General features: G+C 33.8%; 4 protein-coding genes across 7 annotated transcripts; 2 read left to right on the plus strand and 2 right to left on the minus strand.

The window, feature by feature from the left end:
* Window positions 1-5555: 5555 nt before the first annotated feature.
* LOC120179655 (vegetative cell wall protein gp1-like) lies at window positions 5556-6938 on the minus strand. The gene has a single exon (XM_039185193.1). It carries the CDS (start codon window positions 6936-6938, stop codon window positions 5556-5558), a length of 1383 nt encoding a protein of 460 aa, XP_039041124.1.
* Window positions 6939-7095: 157 nt separating this feature from the next.
* Window positions 7096-24428, plus strand: LOC120179715. Of its 3 annotated transcripts, none has more exons than XM_039185247.1 (3): window positions 7096-7102; window positions 12093-12096; window positions 24057-24428. In XM_039185247.1, the coding sequence occupies exon 3, from the start codon at window positions 24067-24069 to the stop codon at window positions 24349-24351; it is 285 nt and encodes a 94-aa protein (XP_039041178.1). In that variant the 5' UTR covers window positions 7096-7102; window positions 12093-12096; window positions 24057-24066; the 3' UTR covers window positions 24352-24428. The 3 variants fall into 3 exon arrangements, with proteins under 3 accessions (XP_039041178.1, XP_039041177.1, XP_039041176.1); XM_039185246.1 differs by lacking the exons at window positions 7096-7102; window positions 12093-12096 and adding exons at window positions 22982-23127; window positions 23264-23405 and having other exon boundaries at window positions 24032-24428; XM_039185245.1 differs by lacking the exons at window positions 7096-7102; window positions 12093-12096 and adding an exon at window positions 22982-23127 and having other exon boundaries at window positions 24032-24428.
* On the minus strand, window positions 8278-14913 carry LOC120179656 (serine/threonine-protein kinase BLUS1-like). Its single transcript, XM_039185194.1, has 21 exons — window positions 14676-14913; window positions 14050-14304; window positions 13515-13639; window positions 13238-13282; window positions 13068-13149; window positions 12925-12993; window positions 12669-12839; window positions 12500-12565; window positions 12085-12153; window positions 11876-11995; window positions 11710-11789; window positions 11244-11474; window positions 10632-10745; window positions 10404-10506; window positions 10271-10327; window positions 9683-9805; window positions 9553-9601; window positions 9397-9458; window positions 8775-8836; window positions 8624-8675; window positions 8278-8539 (listed from the first exon to the last, which is right to left on the minus strand). The coding sequence occupies exons 1-21, from the start codon at window positions 14832-14834 to the stop codon at window positions 8534-8536; spliced, it is 2100 nt and encodes a 699-aa protein (XP_039041125.1). The 5' UTR covers window positions 14835-14913; the 3' UTR covers window positions 8278-8533.
* On the plus strand, window positions 18398-22273 carry LOC120179714 (ubiquitin receptor RAD23b-like). 2 transcript variants are annotated; one of them, XM_039185242.1, is made up of 12 exons: window positions 18398-18552; window positions 18675-18836; window positions 19358-19396; window positions 19493-19569; window positions 19823-19870; window positions 20603-20780; window positions 20869-21003; window positions 21102-21167; window positions 21246-21293; window positions 21624-21733; window positions 21819-21897; window positions 21991-22273. In XM_039185242.1, exons 1-12 carry the CDS (start codon window positions 18487-18489, stop codon window positions 22105-22107), a joined length of 1125 nt encoding a protein of 374 aa, XP_039041173.1. In that variant the 5' UTR covers window positions 18398-18486; the 3' UTR covers window positions 22108-22273. The 2 variants fall into 2 exon arrangements, with proteins under 2 accessions (XP_039041173.1, XP_039041174.1); XM_039185243.1 differs by lacking the exon at window positions 19823-19870.
* Window positions 24429-24635: the final 207 nt, after the last annotated feature.

A 24635-nucleotide genomic window follows, 5' to 3' on the forward strand; every position in this document is an offset into this window, starting at 1 on the left:
TTGCAAAGTGTCTGACATGTCAACAAGTGAAAGTTGAACATCAGGTGCCTTCAGAACTTCTGTAGTCGATCTTCATTCCTCAATGGAAATGGGAGAGAGTTACGATGGATTTCATCATAGGGCTACCATTGATACCTAGCAAGAAATATTCAATCTAGGTAATAGTTGATAGATTGAATATGATAACGTACTTTATTCATGTTCAGACTGACTACTCAATAAACAAGTATGTAGAGCTATACATCAAAGAGACAGTTCTTCTTCATGGATTACTAGTTTCAATAGTATCTGATCGAGATCCAAGGTTCACTTCGAGGTTTTGGAAGTCTTTGCATAAAGCCTTGGGTACTCGACTAAATTTTAGCACAACCTTCCACCAACATACAGATGGTCAGTATGAACGGAGCATTCATGTTTTGGAGGATATGCTAAGGACGTGCGTGATTGAGTTCAAAGTATCATAGGAGAAATACTTGCCTTTAGCTGAATTTGCATATAATAATAAATATCAAGCAAGCATCAAAATGGCTTCGTAAGAAGCATTATATGGAAGAAAGTGCAGGACACCATTGAATTGGTTTGAGCTAAAAGACAGAGATATAATTGGTCCAGATTTGATCAAAAATGTTGAAGAAAAAGTGAATATCATAAAAATTGTGGACCGGTAAATGTCTTACCCGGATTTAAAGAGAAAGGAGATTGAATACCAAGTGGGTGATAAGGTCTTTCTTAAAGTATCATCTTGGAAAAAGGTATTACGCTTTGGACAAAAAGGAAAGTTAAGTCTGTGATTCATTGGACCCTATGAGATCTTAAAAAGAGTTGGTCTGGTGGCTTATCAGTTGGAATTGCCTCCAAAATGGACAATATTAACAAGGTTTTCCATATGTCGATGCTTCGAAAGTATCGATCAGACCCTTTGCATGTCATCACACTAGGGGAAAACGAGTTCAGCCAGATTTGACATATGAGTAAGAACCATTGAAACTTTTGACACATGGAGTCAAAGAACTAAGAAACAAGACAATTTCATTGGTTAAGGTACTTTGGCGTAACCATAAAGTGGAGGAAGCTACTTGGGAACGAGAAGATATGAACAAATGGTTTCCTCACTTGTTTGGATAAGTTATAGACTAAAAATTCGAGGACGAATTTTCTAAAGGGGGAGAATAGTAATATTCCAAAATTTGGACTAGTGACTAAAGTTAAAATTTGAAAAATTAGGGACCAAAGTGTAAAGTTGTAAAAGTTTAGGGGCTAAAAATGTAAATTTTTTAGAAGTTATGTTTTGGGTCTATAAATGATAATTTCAGCCCAAGAATATAATTTTAGTGGGTTTCAGATTTTTGATTTAGAGTTTGTATAAAAGTCTATTAAAGAATAAAGATCGGTATAATATTCGGATAACCGGATCGAATCAGAAGCTTACAAAAATTTAAAGGAAGGTGGTTTTGAGCTATAAAAATTATAATGATAATTTGAATCAGTGGAATATGATGTGGATTAGTGGAATTTGTATTATAAAGTGGACTAGTGCAATTTAGTGACTAAATTGAATTTTTGGAAAATTGGAAGGGCAAGAAGGGAAATTGATAAATGGGATTTTTATATTTAAATAATAATATTAAAATGGAGATAAAAGGATGGTATTGGAGTAAATATTAGGATTCATTAATGGCAATTTTGACTTTTGGGCCAAAATGAAATTTTAATTCATTTTTAGTTGGTTTTTTAAGACACAAATTAGGAGATATTTTACAAGAAAGTTCAAGAGAAATCCTCCCACATTCTCTAGCTACCCGAAACCTCCATAGCCAGGGTGAGAAATTTTCTTTTTAATTTTTTGATTTAATCCATTTTAGTGAGATTTAGGACTAAGTTGTGAAACAATAAAATATTCTACATTAGTTTCTCTACAAATTGGTATAAGTATTGCATTGTTTCATGTTGAAATGTGAAAATGGGTATTTTTTTGTTGATGATGGGAAGTTGAATTTGATGGAAATTAGGTTTGATTTTGATCTTAGAAGTGTTATGGAATCATATACAAGCTTAAAAGTTATTTAAAACCCACTAAGGGACCAAGTTGCAAGTATTCGGTCATGTATGGGTTTTATGAGAAATGTTAATTTTTGGTTTTTTTTGTTATGAAAATGGTTATAAATGATTGGGAATGGATGAAATTGAGTTGTAGGTGATGAAATTGAGCTTGAAACAAAGTTGGAGACCATTAGGAGAAATGCTTGAAAGATTAGGCCTAGGTGGAAATAATTAGAAAAAATTTGTAAAAATTTCTTTAAGGCTTAGAATAGATATAGGAATGATTTCATGTGATTGGAATTAAGTTTTGGATCAATTTGGAGTAATATTAAGCTTAAGGGACTTTTTTGTAGGTTTTGTGAAGCTGAAAGATTATTGGGTAATTGTTGGAAATTGAAGTACTATATTGGAAATTAGTGTTAAAATAGTGAATTGGACTATTTTGGAAGATGGTAAATGATGAAGAATTAAGTTGGAAGTTTAGGAAAAGTTGGTGATGAAATAGCAAAAATGCAAGATTGAAGTATTTGATTTGAAAATATTATTTGAAGTTGGAAATGGTAACTAACATGGAATAAAAGTGATAGATAGGGATTAACGAGTGAGATGTTCGAATTTTAGGGATTAAATTTAAAGAAATGTGTAGTTGTGGTTAGTTGTGAAAATATGGGAAGTTAAGTGAATTTTGGTTATGGAATATTAATTTCAAGAACTAAGAAGGGTATTTTGCAAAAGTTGTATTAGAAATGAACTAAGTTGGAGAAAATAGTATCGAATATACATTTATTGTGTTTTGTACATTTTATTTGAATATGTGCTTAATATGTTAGTTAGAAAATAACATATGTTTGAAATTTATTTTGTCGGATAATTGAATTTCGGAAGGTCGCGATTGTAATCGAAGTTTAAGTAAACAAAAAGAGAAGAACGAATTGGATAGCGATTCGAACTTGACAATTCGAGCTATAAATGAGGCAACATGTGAGTGCAACTAAACTTTTTATAGTAGATAATATGAGGAAGACTTGTGTTAAGTCAACCTCGATCGTTTTTATAGAAAATGGTTTTAAAATAGTATTTGAACATAGATTTTATTAATTTATGTTATTTTATAGTATATGATAGTTTTGGGTATATACTGCCCAATATAACATTTATTTAAATTATATTATATTCGAATGTATGGTTATTTTATATGTAAAATAGTATATGGTTTTCGAACAAAGCCTATTGTATGAAACTTCAGAGTTAGTGGTACAATTGGCATGCCAAGAGGTGGAGTGTTATTGATCGATCACACAGAGGTACATTTATGCACATCATAGTTATCAGATACATTTATGAATTCAGGATTCATAGGTACAATGTTGTTGTGTTATACAGTACATGTACATTCACAGGGCACCTATGGTGTAATCACAGGCACTAAATGTACAACATAGTCACAGGCAGTTATACTGCACATAGCATAAAACACTCAATCATAGACTCGTGTACCATATATTATCATCATAGTACAGTGGACAACGATATGAATCGAAATAAAACAGTATATATTTGATACATGTTTTAAAGTAAAGAATTTTGATAATTATTTTTATTTTATGCATGATTCATTTTAATAATGTTTTTTTATAATTGCTTATTTTTATATGTTATTTATTTAATTATGTTGCCTCACTAAATGGAAAACTTAGTGTGTGATCGTTTCGCACGTAGGTAAAGAAAAGCAGGCAAAAGAGTAAGGAGCCAGGCACGACATCCTATATTTTGGCAGACAAGTTCAGACATCCAGAATCAGTATGACATCTTATCGATGTTTTTGTTATTCTAGTTGGCATGTATATATTTATGTCTTTTGATGATTTGATTCAAATATGTCTGAACTAATTTTGATTAAATTATATATGATTAGTATTTTATTTTCGTATAGATAAATTTTATATCATAGTTTTTAAAATGCAATTAATTATTCTAATGTCGATTTTAAACGAAACAAAATTTTATTGTATTTTGAATAATATAAGTTTTATACTATTGATGTGACATCTTTAGCTCGTATACAGGGACGTATACGGGATAGGGGTGTTACAATTGAGGATGATAGCTACGAATATATGGTTGGAAGCTGACAAATTCTACATGGTCAGAAATAGAAGTGAGAGGAGTGTTTCAAGAAATTCAACGAGTTCATTTCCGTTTGTAGATTGATTGTTTTCCCGATGAAAGGGGTGTAGTTTTCTTGATTTGGTCTGGCGATGGTCAGATTTCTAGAGGATGTGCAATGTGGTCTTGGTATTGGGAATTTTAAGCAAATTGGTTTGAAGCGTGTTGTATCGGATCATGCACTAATGTTGTTAGTTAATGGCAGTGTTGTTTGGGGTCCAAAACCATTTAATTTCTTAAATGGGTAGCTTAAGAAAGAAGAATGTCGAAAGATTATTGAAATGGCGTTTGAAGTGTACTGGAAAACAGATCTGAGATCGACTTCAAATTGTGGAGGTTGAAGGGCGATTTAAAAAGGTGAAATACTAATTCCTGCGAGAACTTTAATAAGAATGTGTTTACAGTTGAAGTTTGTTCTATGGTCGTTTTGATTTGTGTTGTTTTTATTTTATTTTATCTATGTTTGGTCTATAGTGAAACTGATTCCGCTGTTGTTGGCCATGTCTTGTTCGCTCTTGCGTTGGAAGAGTATGGTCTGTCTTGCTGATGCTTGTGAATCGTTTGTTGGGTGGGTGTCTCTAAGTTAGACCAGTTGGTTTGACGCCTGATAGGGGTTAAAATGTCTGCTTGAATATTCGTGGGGTTTTGCGGTCTGCATTTTCTTTCTTGTAGGTTTTTGTCTTGTATAGCAGGTTGGGTTCGTTGAGTAGGGTTATTGTTGCATTTGTCCCTAATTTAAAGTACTCTTTTCCTTTAAGTTTAGGGATGTTTTGAATTAGGATGACTCTTCTTTCTTATTAATATTAATATTTTATCGATCAAAGAAAATAATTAGGCACTCCAGAAATACAAATGTCATTGATGAATTATTAAACGTTTGTTCTTTTAATCTTATTTTCCAACTTTTAACTTGTATGAATCGAAAGTAAAGAACTTTATAAATTTAAGAAAAAAATTTCCTAAAAAATTTAACGCGTTAACGGATATCATAAAAATAATTTCTAAATTTAAGTTTAATTTGATATATATTAATGAATAAATTGATTTAAAAAATAATTTTTAAATTTAAGTTTAATTTGATATATATTAGTGAATAAATTAATTTGAAAAATTAAATCTTTACGTATAAATTATATGAAAAAGAATATTGATGTAAAAAAAATTAATCGATTAGAACTTTAATGACGTGGTGGAAAATGTCCATGAAATAATTTCTTCATTAATATAAACGATTTTCTTTTAACGTGAATTGAAATTTGTGGAGTGGAGTAATGATGATTGGAAAATGTCATCATGGTAGATGAATACAACCCAAAGATTAAAATCCAAGAAACAAACCAACCAATCTATCAAACAATGTTAAACGAAAACCGAGAAACAATGAGAATCATAAGGATAGAAACAAGATAATTCCCAGAGCTTATACGTTCGGGTGCAGTAGATTTAGCAGGAGCTGGAGCATGAACGGTAGTAGCCGGGGCCGGTGGTGGTGTATTGCTAGATGCTTTTGGCGGCGATGCTGCTGAAGGCTGGACGTCTTCATCTTCATTACTAGAATCCGCTGGTGGCGAAGCGACCGGTGGTGTAGTCGATTTCGATTCTGAAGGGGCTTCAAATGGTGCATTAGTGCTTGGTTTAGCCTTGGATGGAGATGGTGCACTAGTGCTTGGTTTAACCTTGGGTGGAGGTGGTGCGTTGTTGCTTGGGTTAGCGTTGGACGAAGGTGGTGCATTGTTGCTTGGTTCAGCCTTGGGTGGAGATCGTGCATTGCTGCTGGATTTTGTATTGGATGAAGATGGTCCATTGTTGCTTGGTTTAGTTTTACGTCGACGCGGGGATGCCCCCGGTGCTTTGCTTGTTTTATTCGTAGATGGTTCCGATAGAGTCGGGGTCGGGGATGGGGTAGGGGTAGAGGCCGGAGATAGGGTGGGCTTCGGTCCCGGGGCCGGAGTTGGGGTCGGCTTCGGTCCCGGGGCTGGAGATGGGGTTGGTTTAGGTGCCGGAGTCGGAGAAGGGGTCGTCTTTGAGGCCGGAGACGGAGAAGGGGTTGTCTTCGGGGACGGAGCCAGAGAAGGGGTTGGCTTTGGGGTTGGGGACGGGGTCAGGGCAGGGGACTTCTTCTCTTGAGTACTATGCGCAGGAGCTGGTGCTGGTGCTAACATTTTCCTAGGAGGGGAAGCTTTCGGAGCAGCATACGGTGGAGGTGACGGTAGTTGTTGCGGCGGAGGGGAAGGCGGTCCGCCAAGCGTTATGGTACTAGCAATTTGTAAAACCGAAATGCTATGAGGCTGAGCTTCGACAGTGCCGAGCAGCTTGACATCCATTTCAGGATCTGAATCGGCCGCTCTAAAGCTAACCGCACCATTTCCGTCGTAGTTAGCAGTCAAGGTAGATCCTTGGTAAACCGTGGGGAGGATCGTCCTGGCCGTCAACGCTTTCAGCCTCGTCTGATCATAGTAACCGTACACCACATGGAAGCTCAAGATTTTCCTCACTTCATCCTCCGCTAAATAATTGAAGGACCGCAACTGATCGTCGGCCACCACAAGCACCGTCACGGATATCATGTCGTTGATCTCCGCCGCCAACCCTGTTCCACTCAAACGTGAATTGAAAACGCTGAAATGCGGGAACGGCTGAAGGATCTCGGTGATGTTGAATCCATGTGCAGTTGATAATATCACCAGGAAAATGGAGAAGAAGAAGAATGTTACTGGTTTTGAAGTCGACATGGGAGACACTTGAGTTACACTTTATTAAACAAACTTTATTTTATTGTTTATTGCTTGAAGGAAGATTACTATGAAAACTGTTGCATGAAACAAGAGCCGCTACCATTGGTCTTTATAGCATGTAGCTTCACAGTGAAAAATACTATTTTTAGGGTTTGGAGTTTGTATGGGCCAAAATTAGGTTAGAGAAGACTGTGAGACTGTTTTATTATCATGGCCATGAGTACATTGACTTTTTCAGTTAAAAAGATCATATTTATATTTGAATTTTACAAATGTATGATGATACCTATTTATATATACACTTGGAGTTCATATAACATGTATTGATAATTAAAATACTTTTATTCTAATAAATATCAGCAAAATAGCATGAAGATGGTGATCTTAATCTCAATTTTTCAGTTTCTTTAGCATTAAAACTGCCACTCTACTAGCTATTGATGAGTAATTTTCTATATTGCCATAGAAAAGAATCAAAAGATTTCACTTTCGATGCCTACTTGTTCTTCGAACCTATTTGATTTAGAGATCTTCGTAATGAGAAGGGGAAGAACGGGCAGAGAACAGAAGACCGGACTCGATCCGTAAAGTCGATGAGGGGATCTTATCAATAGATCGGAGAAGTCGAGTTTCGATAATCGAAGGTGTTACTCAAGAGCTTCTATATCTCCAAGAATATGAATTGCAGAAACAAAGTCAAGGAGCATAGTTTTTCGATGCATTATTACTAGACAGTTTATCTTCTCGTGTAAGCCCCTTAGATGAATGCTAAAACTAAAAGGCTTGGTATGTAAAAAGGACTGTTCCTAGAGCTGCTCCTTGTGTTGGTGTTCTTGATCCTCTCTGATCAACGACGACAAAGCTCAGGACAACAACAACGATGGCAGCTAGACGACAACAAAGCTCAGGAAAACGGCAACAATGGCAGCTAGGGTTGAAGAGAGACGACTAAAAGAGTTTGGGAAACAAGAGATAATTAATATGGATATTTTTAAAATAAAAATATTTTTTATATTATAAATATTTCAAAAACCAAATTGATAATTAAAATTTAACTTTTTAATGATTATGTTTTATCATCAAAGTAACGAAGGTTAATGACTCGATGACCAAATCACCAAAATATAATGAAAAAATGACATAAGTGACCGAAACATAACTTTTTTTTAAAATCAGTGACCAAATCAAATAGACGTAAAACAAAAGAGACCACCAGTGTTGTCTACCCTAAATATTTTTAAAAGATGCAATAAACCAAAAACAATGCATTGAAACGGAACGATATAAATTCCAGTCGAGAAGTGGTGTACCAAGTGCCCCTAAAAGTAGGAGAAAAATGTACCTAGAAATCAATGTTCAAGCTACGTTTAGTATTTACAAGATATATGATCTTAGAGAAGAAAAAATAATAAAGAGTAATTTACAACAAGTTAGGGGCTTAAGATACAAATAACATCCAGCTCCCTATAGCTTATTGTATGTATCTCTTGCTCATGTTTGTTTCTCGATCTTTCTCCCTTTTAGCTTTCCTTAGAATCGTATTGTTCAAGAAACGGGTTCGACCTCCATCACAGCTTTCATTCGAAGCAAAATTACACCTGAAATCCAGAGGTTGGAATCGACAGCCATGGTTGAACTAAGAAAAAGTGAGGACAGATGAGCTAAGTATGTCAGAAACTAACCTGACCATTCTCTGTTTTATACTTTTGCAGCTCTTCTTGGGTACAGATGAGCCTACATATATTGCCAAACCGAGGTTTAGAGATATTTTTTTTTCAGGTGGTAAAAGGATGGAAGAAAAAAAGATATCAAACGCCTCATGATGTCAAATACCTCCACTGTAACTCTGTTATTTCATGCAGCAACTCCTTTTCCCTGTCATGAGCTAATTCCAACTGCAATTCGAGAAATTCATTTCGTCAATAACTAATGTAAGATAAAGTACCAAATTCAGAATCAATCGTGTAAACTTGAAGCCATATAGTTATGTGGGGAGATTAAAAATGATGTAAAGATAAAGTTGAATGTATTATATTACAATAATGCTGGCAGCTAGCCAATCCCACCAACCATGACTGAAATGTGAAGAAAACAGTAAAAAATAATAAAAGAACCCGAAAGGCATATTCAGGGTGGGGGGGACCACAGGTTTCTTGTAAAATTGATGTTATCACTTAAACATCTGAGAGTGCTAATAACAGGTAAAATGCTGTGGCCAGCAATAAATTATGGCCATCCATTAAACTCTCCGTTTCTATTTTATGTACGCTTAAGTTGTCAAAACTCGGATTAACTCGTTTACCTTTTATCCCAAATAAAATCTCATGCATGTATGGCAAAAATGCATGTGTAATTCATCAAGTGCAGATTCACAAACTTCTATTATGAGAGTTGAGACTATAATTTTCGGGATCATCTTGGCAGGCTTTTTCTGATAGAACCCTTGATGACTTACCAAAGATTTCTCTGTGACTCGCACATTAGCTGGTACACCTACTCCCTCGAATGCACGGTTAGCTAAGTAGTGGAGAAAAAGGTGTAAGATCAAAAAACTTGAATTTATAAAAGAGAGGAATAGAAGTAATATTTTAAGGAGCATCAATTTTTGAACCTATAGGGTCTCCAGCACAAGCTTGCTTCATTACGTTGAGGATATACTCCTGTTGACAAAAATATGCCAGTAGAACAACATTAGTCACCGGGTAAAGTAAAACTCCCACAAACATAAGGCTAAACAATACCCTTTGAAGAATGTTTGTCTGCAAAACAGACTGTAACAATGGGAAAAGATGATTGGCAGCAGGAATTGATGATGAAGGATCAGATGTTGCTGCTAGTGAAGTCGGAGGGTTTGTAGTCAACACCTGCATAACCCATAACATTATATAAATTGTAAGCAACAAAATACAAGTATAGATATCTTCTTTTTTTAAGGCAAGTGACGCATTCTTCATGTAATAGGGTGATGAAAAGGTATATACACTTCCAAGATCAATGTCCTACCCTTGTTCTTTTTCCGAGGTGACCAGTTTCTTCTTAGATATTACTTCGGAGAACAAAAATTCTTAATATAGTTCTCAACTAGGCAGCCATAACAAATTAACAGTACTTATATTGTAAGGACTGTGAACTTATCAGTGTGGTAACCATATATCTTCTTTTAGTGATACTTGTTAGGACTAACTATTGTGTTGTGTTACAAAAGCTTGTAAGGGCTATAAATTATTCTCTTATAAATCAAGTCAAATGCCTAATTGTCATTTAATGGAGAATTATAAAATGAGGTTCCACAATTGGTCTAATAGGCAATTTGGCACACATGTGCTAACCTCCGAAGTACCAACCTGCATGCTGCGACTCTTTTGTAGTAAAGGAGATGCAGTAACCTGAAAAGAGAAGGTTAATTCATCTCCTATTATATGACAAGAGAAGCAACAGCCATACCAGAAAGATGTAGGTCACCTTTTCCAAACCAACATTCTCGGATGTAACTTTGAAACGTCCCTTTTGTTGAACGACAGGTGGCTTTGCTTTCTCTTCATCACTGGTCACTCCTACAATGACACTTTATTATTGGGGAAGTAAATCAACTTGAAATGGCAGGAGAGCAAATTAACAAAATATAAACGAAATCGCTAAAACTGGAGACTCCTTTTGCAGGGGGAAAAGGTGAGAATGACCAATTAACACTTGCCTGGTGATTTAGAAGCCTTACAGGGAAGCTCTGAAAGAGTATCCTCTCCTCCTGCAGGAACCGCTGCCCCATTGCCACCAGAAATATTCTGGTGCTGATTTTGCTTATCACTGAAAACTTCATAAAATGAGTGCTACATAAATATAGTATGATAAACTCCATACATGGATGAAATTACAAATATTAAAATAATATTACAGTTAATATGCGCAAACACGGTGGTGGGATGATAGTTCAACCTCAATACAAGTTTAGATATATGTTTCCCTGATATCTAAAGATTTGCAACTTCGCCAAACATTGTAGCCATCTGATACACACAACTCAAATCACACCGGAATACAAAGATCATGAGATTTGTCTTTTTTTCTACCAAATTTGAAAGCATGCATCCATTTGCCCAATAATAAACAGTGATTTATAATAACAATTCCACTGCCAAGATAAAAGCAAAATAGCATTTTTTGCGTCAAAGGGCCAACAGGTAATGAATGGAATTCTTATAAAGAACCCTTCATTGAGAAAGTTTACAAAATGACACAAGTGAATTAAGTAGACGGTTGACCCAATATTTGTGTAACATAGAATTATGTTGGTATAGTACAAACCTTTCTCCTTTAACTGGAAGAACAATGGTTTCTGGTATAGTGATGCTCCCCGGAATTGTTGCTGTCCTTTGATGCAAATGTTTAATCATGTTATCAGAAGATTTTCCATTGAGCTCCAGAACAGGCTTCTCGCCAAGTTTACTTTCAACACAATCATCATTAGCATGTGAAGTCACATTCAGTTCATGGGAGGCGCTAGCACCACTTGAGTCATCATCAGATCTTTCAAACCTAATGTTCCATACACAAATGTAATTACGTTTTCTCCACTAAAAGAGCTTTACTCAATTTATGAGTCTTAATGTGACATTTATGGGAAAAGATAACTATTGAAAATTTGTTCAGCACAAGCATGACTACTGCTATGTTCTTTACGAACTATACTATGACAAAAGTGATTAAAAATGACGTAAGAGTAGAGGTAAAAATGTAATATAGCGAGACCGTCAAATATCTAAAAAAATACTTGGTAATAGTTACTGCTGGATCAATTGCTGCTGAAGAAGCTGGTTGATTCTGGACCAGATCACTATTTTCCTGTGAAAGCTAGACCATCATGAACCACCCAAAAGAAAGATAGAACAAAACCCCAAAAATGACGACAAAAAACACAAGATTATATATTGAAATACCTTGCCTGTAGCTTGAGAAGAGGTCTGGCATTCTGATTGCTTATCTCGTCCTTCGAGTGACAGCAAAGAATTTGAGCTCCCTCCTTGGCTGGCATCAGATATAAGGTCATCATCATGGATCTGATAAGCATTTACAAGTTTCAAAAGTACTTAAAAAAACCCTAAATTGTTTCACCAAAAGAAAATGGAAAGTAATCATTGCTATATACCAGGGAAGCCTGAGCTTTCATATCTTCAAGATTGAAATTCCATCCACTTATCCCACGTTTATATTCATTCTGGTCATGAGCACAAAAGCACAGAAAAATCATGAACTCAGATTTTTCAAATCCCAGACTACAAGATATTGAACTGATGAGGAAGAAACTAGAACATCACCAACCTAGTAAAATACATTATACATATAAGGAAAACAATAATTCACAAATTAAATATAAACTTTCACATTGACAAATAATATCAGTAGCACCATATTGTGGGCCAAATAATATCATGAATCTAACCAAGGGTTTGAATTCTATTATCATGATTTGGTGATAGCCACATTCAAAAACACAGATGCGTGCAAATGCACAAGAGCATTATAAAGTCCACTCTTTGCATTAAATTTTTTAAAATTCTAACCTGCGATAATTCTTCTTTTTCACCATCTGGCATTTTCTTTTGAGCAAGCATATCTTCTTCCTTTCTCTATTTTTAAAAATGATAAAAGTTGTAAGAATAAGATAGAAATTGAAACATAATTTACGGCTAAACAAAATAAGAGCCGTATGCCTAAAAGTAGCACATTGACCTTCAATGCCTGGATACGATCACCAAGAGCAGGCAATCCATCAAGAAGTGTCCTTGCTATATAATCATTTGACCTTGCTTGCCTAAAGAAAGAATGTTTTAATAATTTCCTGGCTGAAGGTCTTTTTATAGGATCTTTCACCAAGCAGCTAGCAATCATTTGCTTGAAAGACTGAAAAGAGAAGAGAAACACAAGATGAACACATAACAGTATCTAATTAAATCCAACTACCGAGAATTTTGGATTTCTTAAATACCTTAGAAAATTTCTTATCTCTTTCATAATCCAGGCCTGGAGGTGCATTTTGCAAGGTCATAAGTAATACCTAAGAATAAGAGGTATTTTAAATCAGTAAATTTTGGTGTTCAGTAAGGATTTTGATTAGATTAAACCTATCACCTTCATTGGGGGATATTTTGAGAATGGTGCATGGCCATGAGCAAGCTCTAGTGCAGTTATACCGAATGACCAGATATCTGCCCTGCAGGGTATTGACAAATAAACATCAATATGATGTCACCTAAGGAATATGAACCAAAGACGCTATTTTGAGAACACAATAGACTGACTTGAAATCATAACCATGCAGTTGCTCCAAAACCTCAGGTGCCATCCTGCAAGCAACGGAGAGGAAATTAGACTAAGGATGATAAGAAGCATTGAACAATTGACACTTACCGGACAAAATGTCCATTGGGGCATCTCTTCAAAATTAAGATGCTATAACTAGTGGGCAAAAAATTAAGGATATAACTAGTCAGGTTAATGAAAAATTATTTGGCACTCCAAATTCTTATCGAAGAACTAGGAACTCAATGGAATGTAGACGTAATAATGTAAGCATACCAGCATGGTGTTCCCACAAATGTATTCCTCATGCGTTGCCTATCTCCTGAATCAAAGATGCAAGCTGAAACACCAAAGTCTCCCAGCTTGATTGCACCGCGTGAGTCAATGAGAATATTCCCAGCCTATTGGAAAAGATCATGGATGAACTATCAACCAAAGTATTTGATTTATACATAAGAAACAACTGTGCAAGATTTTATGAAATTAACGAGGCTCACTACCCAGTAATCATAATAATTAAATGTTCTCGTTGCAGTTCTAAATAACCAATTTAAATAAATAAAGCAGAAATCATAATTACCTCATTCTTAGCAGAAAATAATTATTTTCGCTTACCTTGTTTTCAGAATGTATGCAACTCTTAACTTGTAAACTAAAACTGTTCAATTATAGAGAATTTCCAGATGAAATAAACCCAGCCATGAAAAAACTGAGTTCATGCGTTGCGATCAAGTTATGCGACAAAGTGAAATAATAACTAAAAAATAGAATTCACAGCAGCTCTAAGTCATGATGAATATCAAGTACTTACTTTAACATCCCGATGTATGTGCCCGTGTTGATGAAGATACTCTAAACCTTTCAACACTTCACGAAGTACTGTTGCTATAACCACCTCCTCAAAACCGTCAGGATATGCAGCCTTCAGTATATGAAGACAAGATCCCCCAGCCATGTATGGCATGACAACCCATAGGTTATGGTCGTTGACAAAGGAGCAGTGTGATTTAAGAATATTTAAATGGTCAACTAGGACCATTGTTTGTGCCTCACGGAAAATGTTATTCTGAGAAAACACATTAGAGAATAATGTCAAAACAGCTATTAATCGTTATTAGCTAAGTCCAAACAAAAGGGAGAAAAAGACCCTTTGAAGATTTCCAATATAATATATGCAACATCTACAGAAATATAGTATCATCTCTCCATATTCACAAAAGCAAGGCAAAAGCATACCAAAGTAGTTCATGAGTTAAAAACAAAACAGCAGTAATGCTTTATATAGGTCCAGCTTGAAATTGAGCAAAATCAACAGGCAGAATATGATGGGTGGAGAGGATGAACCAAAACTTGATCCCCCAAAAAAGGCAAACCTTAAAAATCAAATTGAACAAGTAAAAACAAAAACCACATGCAGAATTGGAACTAAGGGATTACCAGATCACAATTTTCACGTTCAAAATCAAGAATTTTGATTGCAACAACATCGTTCAAGGGTATACAGAGAGCACGGTACACAGAGGCACTAACGCCTTGCCCCACCTCCTCATACAGTGTATAATGCTCCGGCCCGATTGGATACTTCTTCTTCTCCATTATAGTTTAGACCTTTCTACTTCACTATCACAGAACCACATAAACAACATGATTCAATCTTGCCTCTGTAATAAAAGATAAATCCCGGCAGCCAATATCCTCAAAATGACAACAATAAAGAAGAAGAAGAAAAAAAAAATTGTAGCATGATAGAAGCTAACATGAATATTGAAGAAGAAAAAAACAATCAAATATCAAGTAAGAAATCCCATAAGGATCCAAATTCAATGACAAAATATAATATAAACACAAAAATACATACGCATTCGGTTTCACATCAATCAACCAACCTGAAGTGAAGCCTATTGAAACCCTCCAAAATATAACAGCTGATTTAGAACCCACATTCCATGATTTCAAAATAAAAAACTCCTCTGCATAATAAAATAGACAAGCAAACATGAGTGGTCATAACATTGAAGCGTATAAAAGAAAACCCAAAGCAAAAACAGAAAGATGGGTTTCTGAAAGGACGTTTACAGTAATTGATTAATGTGCAATGTGAGGGTATTCATTCACACGTGAAAAGAAAAAGAATGGTGGAAAAAGAGAAAGAGAAAAAAAATGATACATTGAATTTGCTTTACCGTGAAAGAGAGAGCGATGCAATCGGATCGCCTCTCAAACTGGGAAACAAATAACGTTTGCATGCTGGAATCCCACCACTTGGTATTTGATTTCTCTGTCAATTCCCTTTTTCCTCTGTTTTCCATTTAAACCAACGTTGTTCATTTGTCATCACTATCCTTTTTCACAAATAAATTATGGGTAAATTACAAAACTTTTATCCTTCCTTTAATTATATTTATATTTTCATCATTAAATTTTGATTTAAACATTCAACTTTGATATTATTATTTTCTGTCACTCTATCGTTATTATCTAAACACGTCATAATATCTTTTAAAAATTATGAATAAACTTCAAGAATTTTTTTTTATAAAAACACCTTTAAAATCTTCTTGAATTTCTAATTTAATTTTTTAGTTTTTTAATTTTCCGAAAATCAAAACATCTTTATCGAATTTTTGAGAGGAAAGCTGAAAGAAGAAATAATAAATAATATTTTTTGTTTTAAGGTAATCAGACGATAGGGATTGTATATTACAATTTTTTTTCTTTTTAAGTTATAAATTTGCTAATTTTACAGAGATTTTAATAAAATGGATAAAGTACACAAATGATCCCATGATTATAGGATGTTATTTTTTTCAGTCAATTGACTATTAAAAGTTTCAAATTTATTCTTTTACTAAAGGTCGTTATTTTGTTGAGTTTATCGACTATTAAAAGTTATAAAATAGCTATTCATATGTTTCAAACTCTTCATTTTTTGTTAAAAATAATTATAATATGAGTCAGATGTTAACAAGCTGATTGGAATATAATAAAAGTTGATCTCATAATCTCAAATGATTATTATATCTCAACCAACATGTTAAATTTAATAAAATAAATAAATGAAATAATTAAAAAAATCTGATACACATAACGTTAATTTTTTTAAAGAAAAAAGATAACATAATATGTATTAGATTTTTTGATGATATAATTATTTAAGATTTTTAGAGTTTAATATTTTAAGTATTATAAATTATGGTTTAGATTTTAAGATTTTAATTTATAGAATTTGAAATTAAAAAACGATAGATTATGTAAAAATTAACACATGGTGCTATCAAATATTAACTACAATCATAATAATAAATAAATTACATTATATATAACTGATTTTTAGATAGTATAACGTTTTATACCTTTACATTTTAAATACTTTGGTTATAATATTAAACTTTGATTTTATTTTCAATTATACAATTAGATTATTAAATTTTAACTATAGGATGATGTAGTAAATTTATCAATATGATTATGCAGACAAAATTTATATCATTTTAGCACGGGTGTTGAACTTTAAGAATGTATTACTTTTTGTCATTAAACTTGAAAATTGTTCATTTTTAGGTACTAAATCTTTTCGGCCGCCTTTGGTAGTCAATCGTCTCTGTCACTAGTTACCATTTACTACAAAATCAATATCAAAATATTAACATTTCACCCATTTTTTTCATTAAATTAATTATTCATGAAATTCACTTAAAATCAATGAAAATCTATCTAAAGATTCAAGGTGTTAACACTTTGATATCCTCTGATGATCGTTTGATGAGATTAATTTTGAGGTTTATCTTCTCAAAATAATAATTTTCACCCTTCAATTTTTTTAATAAACAACCTAAAACCCTCAAATCTAAAAAAAAAATAGTTAAACCCCTAAAAATGATTTTTTATTTAATTTCATCAATTTGAGTGAGTTTTGTGATCAATCCTATGAGAAAAAATGAGTGAAATAAGAATATTTTGATATCGATATTGCCACGAGTTATGATCGTTGACGGACGACGATTCATTGCCAATTGCGACCATAAAATTACAATGTCTAAAAAAATTGTTGAAAAGTTTTGTGATAAGATTGATATACTTCTAAAGTTTATTGTTTAAAAATGCATCGTTTTAATCATCAGTAGTCGCGTTAAAACGATATGATTTTATCTATTTCTTCACATCATTTGAAGTTTAACGATTTAATAGTATAAGTGAAACCAAAATCAAAGTTAATTATTATAATAAAAATAATTAAAAATTCAATAATATAAATAATATACTGAAATTTGTACCTATACTATCAATTTTGATCGATTTTCGTACCTAAACTTTTAATTTTTTAAAAGCATATATAATGTTTATCTTTAGTTTCATTTTAGTATCTTGCTATTAAAAACTTAACAACACTGCATATATTTATGATTAAATCACATCATTTATCACTCAACTATCTTCTCACGCCTATTTTGATAATAAAGTTTAAAAATTTTTAATTTAATTACTCAATTTTCAAATTGCTCCTATTTTAATCACTCAATTTTATTTTATTAATAGTTTTTGTGACATGAAATTTTATTTATTATTATTTTATTAATATATAATTAAAAATAAAAAAATAAATTTAAAAGTTATAGTGATTGAATTAACAGTAATTTGAAAGTTAAGTAATTAAATTAAAAAAATTAAACTTTAATGACCAAAATAGGAGTGATAAGACAATTAAGTGATGAATGATGTAATTTACCTGTAAAAAATATGCCACGTGTAGATCACCGTTAAGTTTTTAATGGAGAGATATTAAAACGAAACAAAAACTAAACGTTAGATATGATTTTAGAAAATATTGAAAGTTTAGGGGAAACGGATCAAAACTGATAATATAAATACTAAACTTGTAGTTTACCCAAAGAAAACTTATTTCCCTAGTTATTGTGATTTGCTTTGGGTCCATATAAAATCCTCTTTCCAGGATTCCCTCTCCTTTCTCTGTGTTTCAAATCCCCAATCTGAAACAACCTACTTCCTTCTCTCTCTCAATTCGCCGAAATGATTTTGAAAATATTGAAAGTTTAGGGGAAAACGGATCAAAACTGATAGTATAAGTATTAAACTTGTAGTTTACCCAAAGAAAACTTATTTCCCTAGTTATTGTGATTTGCTTTGGGTCCATATAAAATCCCCTTTCCAGGATTCCCTCTCCTTTCTCTGTGTTTCAAATCCCCGATCTGAAACAACCTACCCGCCTTCTCTCTCTCAATTCGCCGAAATGAAGCTTACAGTCAAAACCCTAAAAGGCAGTCACTTTGAAATTAGGGTTCAGCCCAACGATACTGTAACGCCCCCTCTCACCTTCTCATTTCCTTTTTTTTTTGTTCCTGATCAATTATGTTACTATTAGGGTTTAAAAAGTTGGCTAAAAGTTTCAATTTTCTTCTTTTTTATATAAAAAATTAGGTTATGGCAGTGAAGAAAAGCATAGAAGATTTACAAGGGAAAGACAATTATCCATGTGGGCAACAGCTTATGATTCATAATGGGAAGGTTTTGAAGGATGAAACCACTTTAGCTGAAAATAAAGTCTCCGAAGATGGCTTTCTGGTAGTCATGCTTAGCAAGGTATTTATAGAATAAAAAAAATTCAATTAATGTATTTCTCACTTTTATGTTTTTTTATGGTTACCTGGGTATGTGATTAATCTTCATGATGGGAATTTGATGAAAAAGTTTTTTAAGTAATGCCCTATCTTCAGTAGTTTTAATAATTTATTTATTCTTATGTATGGTTGATTTTTGTTATTGAATTGATTTCTCCTGCAATTCCCGTTGGCAAATCGCCTTTATAGTTTGAAAGTAGTGTATTTTGTATTATAGAGAGCTTTCATTGAAAGTTGTAGGCTTCATTCTGCCAAAAAAAAAATTGAAATAATAGCTTAATACACGTATTTTAAAGAAGAAATAATGCTTTCAACAATTGGTTTGACATTTTTGCATGATTGATTTTATTAGTTTCTTCTGTGTAGTAGAGTAGTTTGATATCTCTGGAATAATTTTCGAATTAATAGCTTAATTCCACTTTGTATGTACATACTGTATTTTATATTAATTGCATATGTTCAATTCATTGGTTTATCTTACAGAGCAAGTCTTTGGGTTCAACTGTGGCCTCCTCAGCTCAGGTGTCCAAATTCTTTTTGATCAGTTTTTTCTTGTTAAGTTGAGCTTTATGTTCCGGTTCATGTATATAAACATCTTTTTCTTCTCTTCCCTAACAGCCTGCTTTGTCAACTCCCTCTACAACGGCACCTGCTTCTAATTCTACACCTGCTGCAGTAGCTCCTGCACAAGCACAGTAAGTTAATTCTGAAATTTTTTTCTTCCTCCTGCAAGTCTTCTTCCTATGTTACTCAGATATGTTCAACCTCACCCCTCCCAAGTTTCTCTATGAATTTGGAGATATTCTTATATCCATATTTGGATATGTGTTGGTCAAGGGTGCTTAACTAAGAGTTGGAGTAGCATAGACATCCTCAGCCCTCCCTCCCTCTTCCTTAGATAAGTTGCTCTCAAGTCTCATCTAATGCAATCATATTTTATCCTTGTAGGGTGGCATCAAAGAGCACCACATCTACTTCAGATACTGCTATGGTCAAGTATGTGGCACATGTATATTGGTTCAATAGATTCTTGATACTATGTGCATGGATCTCCTGATACTGAAGCTTATGATATACAAGTATTTACTACCACTTATTGTGACTAGTTTTTTGCTACCTGAGGAAAGAGACAAGAAATAGGAGTTGCTAGGGACACCTTTGATTTCCATTTGGTTGATATTTCCAACTTTTACTAAAGAACTTTATTATAGTATCATTGAGGGAAAATAAATAAAATTAGAACATTCAAATTTCTGGTAAGCCAGCTGGACAGTAATTATTGAAGCTGTATGAAGTATGAACATACCTAACATTTACAACTAGATTCAGCCATATCCTTAATTGAAACCAGAAAAAGTATAAGATGTGAAGATCATGTTTGTTCTCTTAGGCTGGTTCCCTAGACGCTGTTTTAACCTACATGACTCTAACCTGTCAGTTTTTATTTTTCCCCTTAATTTGTCAGTGCAACTGTCAGCTGATAAATAATTTGCCGATTTTTAGTTTGCTTATCGATTCGTACTCAGCTGCTTTGTTGTTGTGGTACATAGTTCTGTTTTCTAGGCATTGTGAGAAACTGCCAGGTGTTATCTGATTGTTCATCCTTTTTTATTTCCTTAAAAGAATTGTATAATGGATCTCTCCCTCCCTTCCTGCCACATCTTCTTACTGGTATTTTCTGAAAATTTTGGAAGTAATTGGAAAATCCTTTAACTTAACTTGTTGCAGTCAGCATAGTGATACCTATAGTCAAGCTGCTTCCAATTTAGTTGCTGGAAATAATCTTGAACAGACTATCCAACAATTGATGGATATGGGTGGTGGCAATTGGGACAAGGAAACAGTAACACATGCACTTCGAGCTGCTTATAACAACCCTGAACGAGCAGTGGATTATCTATATTCTGTATGTCTAAAACTTTGTGAATGTATCTGTTCTAACATTAAACTACTGTATTCTTTTGGATGCGGTTATGGTTATATTTTATATTCAGGGAATTCCTCAATCAGCTGAAGTGGCTGTACCAGTGGCTAATTTTTCTACAAGTCAGACTACTGAAACTGGTGCAGCCCCTGTTGCTCCTGTTTCAGGGGCTCCTAATTCATCACCATTAAATATGTTTCCTCAGGTAAAATGTTAGATTTTTATGTACTACCACAGAATTTTTTCCTCATTATTGGGTTGGTTGGTTTTATTTTTATTCCCAACTTGCTGAAATAATACTAGGAAACACTTTCTGGTGCTGCGGCTGGTGGAGCTGGATCCCTAGATTTCCTCAGAAACAACCAACAGGTGTCGTATTGTTTTCCATTAAACTATGAAAATTTTAGTTATTTTACAAATACTAATTGCATCTTTGCTTGAATTTAGTTCCAAGCTTTGCGAACAATGGTGCAATCAAACCCCCAAATTCTACAGGTTTGCATCTCTATGTTTCAACTAGCATTAAGCATTCCAACCTGAAGCCAGTTTGCAATAAGTTGATTAGACAGGAATCTCTCGCCTCAAAGCGCCTCAAAAAATTGAGGCTCTCGGGTAGCTAATCGCCTTGGAGCGCCTCACGCCTTTTAAAACACAGAACACAACCCAGTGATGATACTCGCATCAGCCTAAAACAAATTGATAATTAAGGAAAGACTCGATTTGATTATAAAACCATATGAAACTTAATATCTAACAGATGTGTGATAACAACACCCCTTAATAACTAGCAAAACATATATGTATTTGATTTGCTTCTTTTGACAGCCCATGCTACAAGAGCTAGGAAAGCAAAACCCCCAGCTTTTAGGACTAATTCAAGAGCATCAGGCAGAATTTCTTCAGTTAATAAACGAGCCACCCGAAGGTTCTGAAGGGTGGGTACTTATTCGATATCACCATGCCATCTAGGCAGTCGACTTACCATCACTGTTAATGTTAATTTAAAGTTGGTGCTTTCAGGGACATGTTTGATCAGGCTGACCAGGAGATGCCTCATGCTATCAATGTTACCCCCGCAGAACAGGAGGCTATTGAACGAGTACGAGAAACAGTTTTTTATTATTTTTTCCCTATTTTATTTCAGATTCTCTCTCTCGAACTTTCAATGATTGATAATTTGTTCTCTTTGTAGCTTGAAGCAATGGGATTCGATAGAGCCCTTGTCATTGAAGCCTTTTTAGCTTGCGATCGGAATGAGGAATTGGCAGCTAACTATTTACTGGAAAATGCTGGAGATTTTGAGGACTGATGGAGGAATCTTTACCTTATTTGATTTATAGTTTTGATCGAAGTAGGTGGATACGAGGTCTCACTTGACATGGACATTGTTGGGGACGAAGCAAGTGAAAAGTAAATGAGTGTTGAATCTAAATTGTTTGTGATAAATAGAGGCTCATCGAGAATTCTTTGAAGTTTATTTCTTTTAGCTTGCGATATTACTTAATGATGAGAGTGAAAAGAAATTCATCAAATCATATAATGGGGAAAAGAATAAAATAGCAAATTAGTCAAAAGATTAGAATTTTATTTTTCTTTTATTAATCTAGGGTGGTTACAAGGATAATATTTTTTTTAATATTTCTTGTAATTTTTAGTGTTCGAACTTGAATTAGGAGTAATAGTCATTCTTTTTAATCATTGAAATTGTTTAGTTCGTGTAAGACTAGATTATTTTAGTTTGTTACACATCTGTCTCATAAAATAGTATACATTTAACAATAATAATTTAAGTTTCTCCTTCAAAAAAATAATTCAAGTTGCTAAACTTTTTATTCACCGAGATACCTCCCAAATTTCATAAATTATACTGATTAAATTTTAATAAATTAAAAATATACTTGTTTATTTCGTAGAGATAGAAATTAAAAATAAATATTTAAAATTTGAAAATAGAATTATAATTTTGAAAAAACAGAAATGAGTAATATTATTCGTATCCATATACTTAATATGTTTATCAAGAATAAAATTACGATATCTAATAAATTTAAACGTCCAACAAGAAAAAAACTTTTGTCCTCATTTTGGCCCCAATTAAAAGCCATTTCTTTAGTGGGAAACGTAAATAATTTCGTAGTTGGTGAAAGGATTTTGGCCATAAAGTAACCACTTGCATTGCGTTTCTCGTTTTTACATTGTAACGTCCCTTCCAAAGAGAGAAATCAAGGAGAAGAAATGGGGAGAATGAGCCGATGACATATTAAAGATCCACAATTTTACTCATTCTTTGCTTATTCCCTTTGATCTTCCTACCTTCATTTTCTCAACTGTAAGTGTTATATCTTTGTTTTTACTATTCTACAGATCTGGGTTTCGTTTATTGTTAGAGGTTACGTATGGGTTTTGGATTTAACGTATGTTCGCTAGATGTATCCATTGATGGGATCTGTTTTTTTTTCATGTAGATTTGGTATGATCATCCCGTTTTTCTCTTTTCTGGGTTTTTTTTAAAGAACTGAAATTGGTTACATTATTTCTCTAATGGGATCAAAGGATTAGAAAGCATCTGCTACGATCGGTCAGGAATGGGAACGTTTTAGGTTTCAGGTGAAAGGGAAAACTATTCTTTGTCTATGTCACAATTCAACGCTTACAAACCTAAATTCTTTAGATACACACACACATATATATATGTGTGTGTGTATGTGCATATATATTTGTTTGATGATTGATCATTTTGGTTTTCTTCCTGTTTTGATACATTTGAAAGCTTTATAAGGGAAATTAATCATTTGTTCTCTTTCAAAGAGTTGGAGTTGGGTTATTCTTTTGACATTTTTCTGTAAATTTCCCATTGGGGTTGGATGCCTCAATAGAGATAATAGATTCAGTCTTTGTTCTAAATGCTTTCATATATATATATATATATGTTATATGTATCATCTCCTTTTTTACCCATAAAAATCTACTCTTTTTCAACCGAGTATCTCAATCATTCATTTATATTCATCCAATGATCTTGAATCAGTGTAAATAAAAGAGTTTTACACATGTAACTGGATTCTGCCGCTACATATTTGTGTACATATATATATACTCACACACAGGATTGGCCACATTTGATTGATTCGAGTTCTGGAGTCGGGACTGCTGTATTGAAGAAATATGGTTTTACATGTTCTTGTCTTTCTTTTCTGAGCTCTCCTTTAAAGCAACTTGCTGCATGATTTCAGGTCACATTGGTTGAGGTCTTTTCAATCTCAAAGCTATGGTTCTCGACGGACTCGTATCTTCTCCCCTTCGAATGTCAGCGTCGACGAGAAGGCAATTCTCGAAAGATGAGTTTGGGAACTGGTCAACCCTCGTCGAGAGGCATAGGTTCCTGTTAACAGCATTGGGAGTCTTGGCATTCCTCTGCACCATCTACCTTTACTTCGCTGTTACATTAGGGGCCACCAATACGTGTTCCGGGTTGAAAGGACCGGAGAAAGCAACATGTAACCTGCAGCATGTTAAGTCCAGTCTGTCCCATGGAAAACTCAAATTCCTCTAACAAAACATGTTCATTGTGTGTTACAAGCTATGTTACAAGTTGCTTTTATATTAATTAAAGTATTTTGTTTTTGGCAACATTTCACCTTTTCTTTTTCTCCGGATTATACATAAACAAGTGAATCCCTTAGCTAAAAATCTGTTGAAGCTTTAAGAATTCAGAGGTAATTCATGAGGTGATTGTGGGAATCAAATGAGGTTGCGCATGGAACAGTTTGACAATTCTCCCAAATATGATAATTCAAAATTAAGGGCTTAAAAACACAAATCACCCTTGAACTTGTG

The sequence above is a fragment of the Hibiscus syriacus genome, unplaced genomic scaffold, assembly GCF_006381635.1.
Source record: "Hibiscus syriacus cultivar Baekdansim isolate YM2019G1 unplaced genomic scaffold, ASM638163v2 tig00112443_pilon, whole genome shotgun sequence".
NCBI classification, from domain to species: Eukaryota; Viridiplantae; Streptophyta; class Magnoliopsida; order Malvales; family Malvaceae; genus Hibiscus; species Hibiscus syriacus.

Excerpts from the sequence above, each read along its gene's own strand:
- LOC120179714 (XM_039185242.1), top strand. The coding sequence starts at position 18,487 with ATGAAGCTTACAGTCAAAACCCTAAAAGGCAGTCACTTTGAAATTAGG. Across the intron at positions 21,004-21,101 it reads CATTAAATATGTTTCCTCAG|GAAACACTTTCTGGTGCTGC; the intron begins GTAAAATGTTAG and ends AAATAATACTAG. Across the intron at positions 21,168-21,245 it reads TCCTCAGAAACAACCAACAG|TTCCAAGCTTTGCGAACAAT; the intron begins GTGTCGTATTGT and ends GCTTGAATTTAG.
- LOC120179655 (XM_039185193.1), bottom strand. The coding sequence starts at position 6,938 with ATGTCGACTTCAAAACCAGTAACATTCTTCTTCTTCTCCATTTTCCTG.
- LOC120179715 (XM_039185247.1), top strand. The coding sequence starts at position 24,067 with ATGGTTCTCGACGGACTCGTATCTTCTCCCCTTCGAATGTCAGCGTCG.
- LOC120179656 (XM_039185194.1), bottom strand. The coding sequence starts at position 14,834 with ATGGAGAAGAAGAAGTATCCAATCGGGCCGGAGCATTATACACTGTAT. Across the intron at positions 13,150-13,237 it reads CTGCATGGTTATGATTTCAA|GGCAGATATCTGGTCATTCG; the intron begins GTCAGTCTATTG and ends AATACCCTGCAG. Across the intron at positions 11,790-11,875 it reads CTTCTCAAGCTACAGGCAAG|CTTTCACAGGAAAATAGTGA; the intron begins GTATTTCAATAT and ends ATGATGGTCTAG.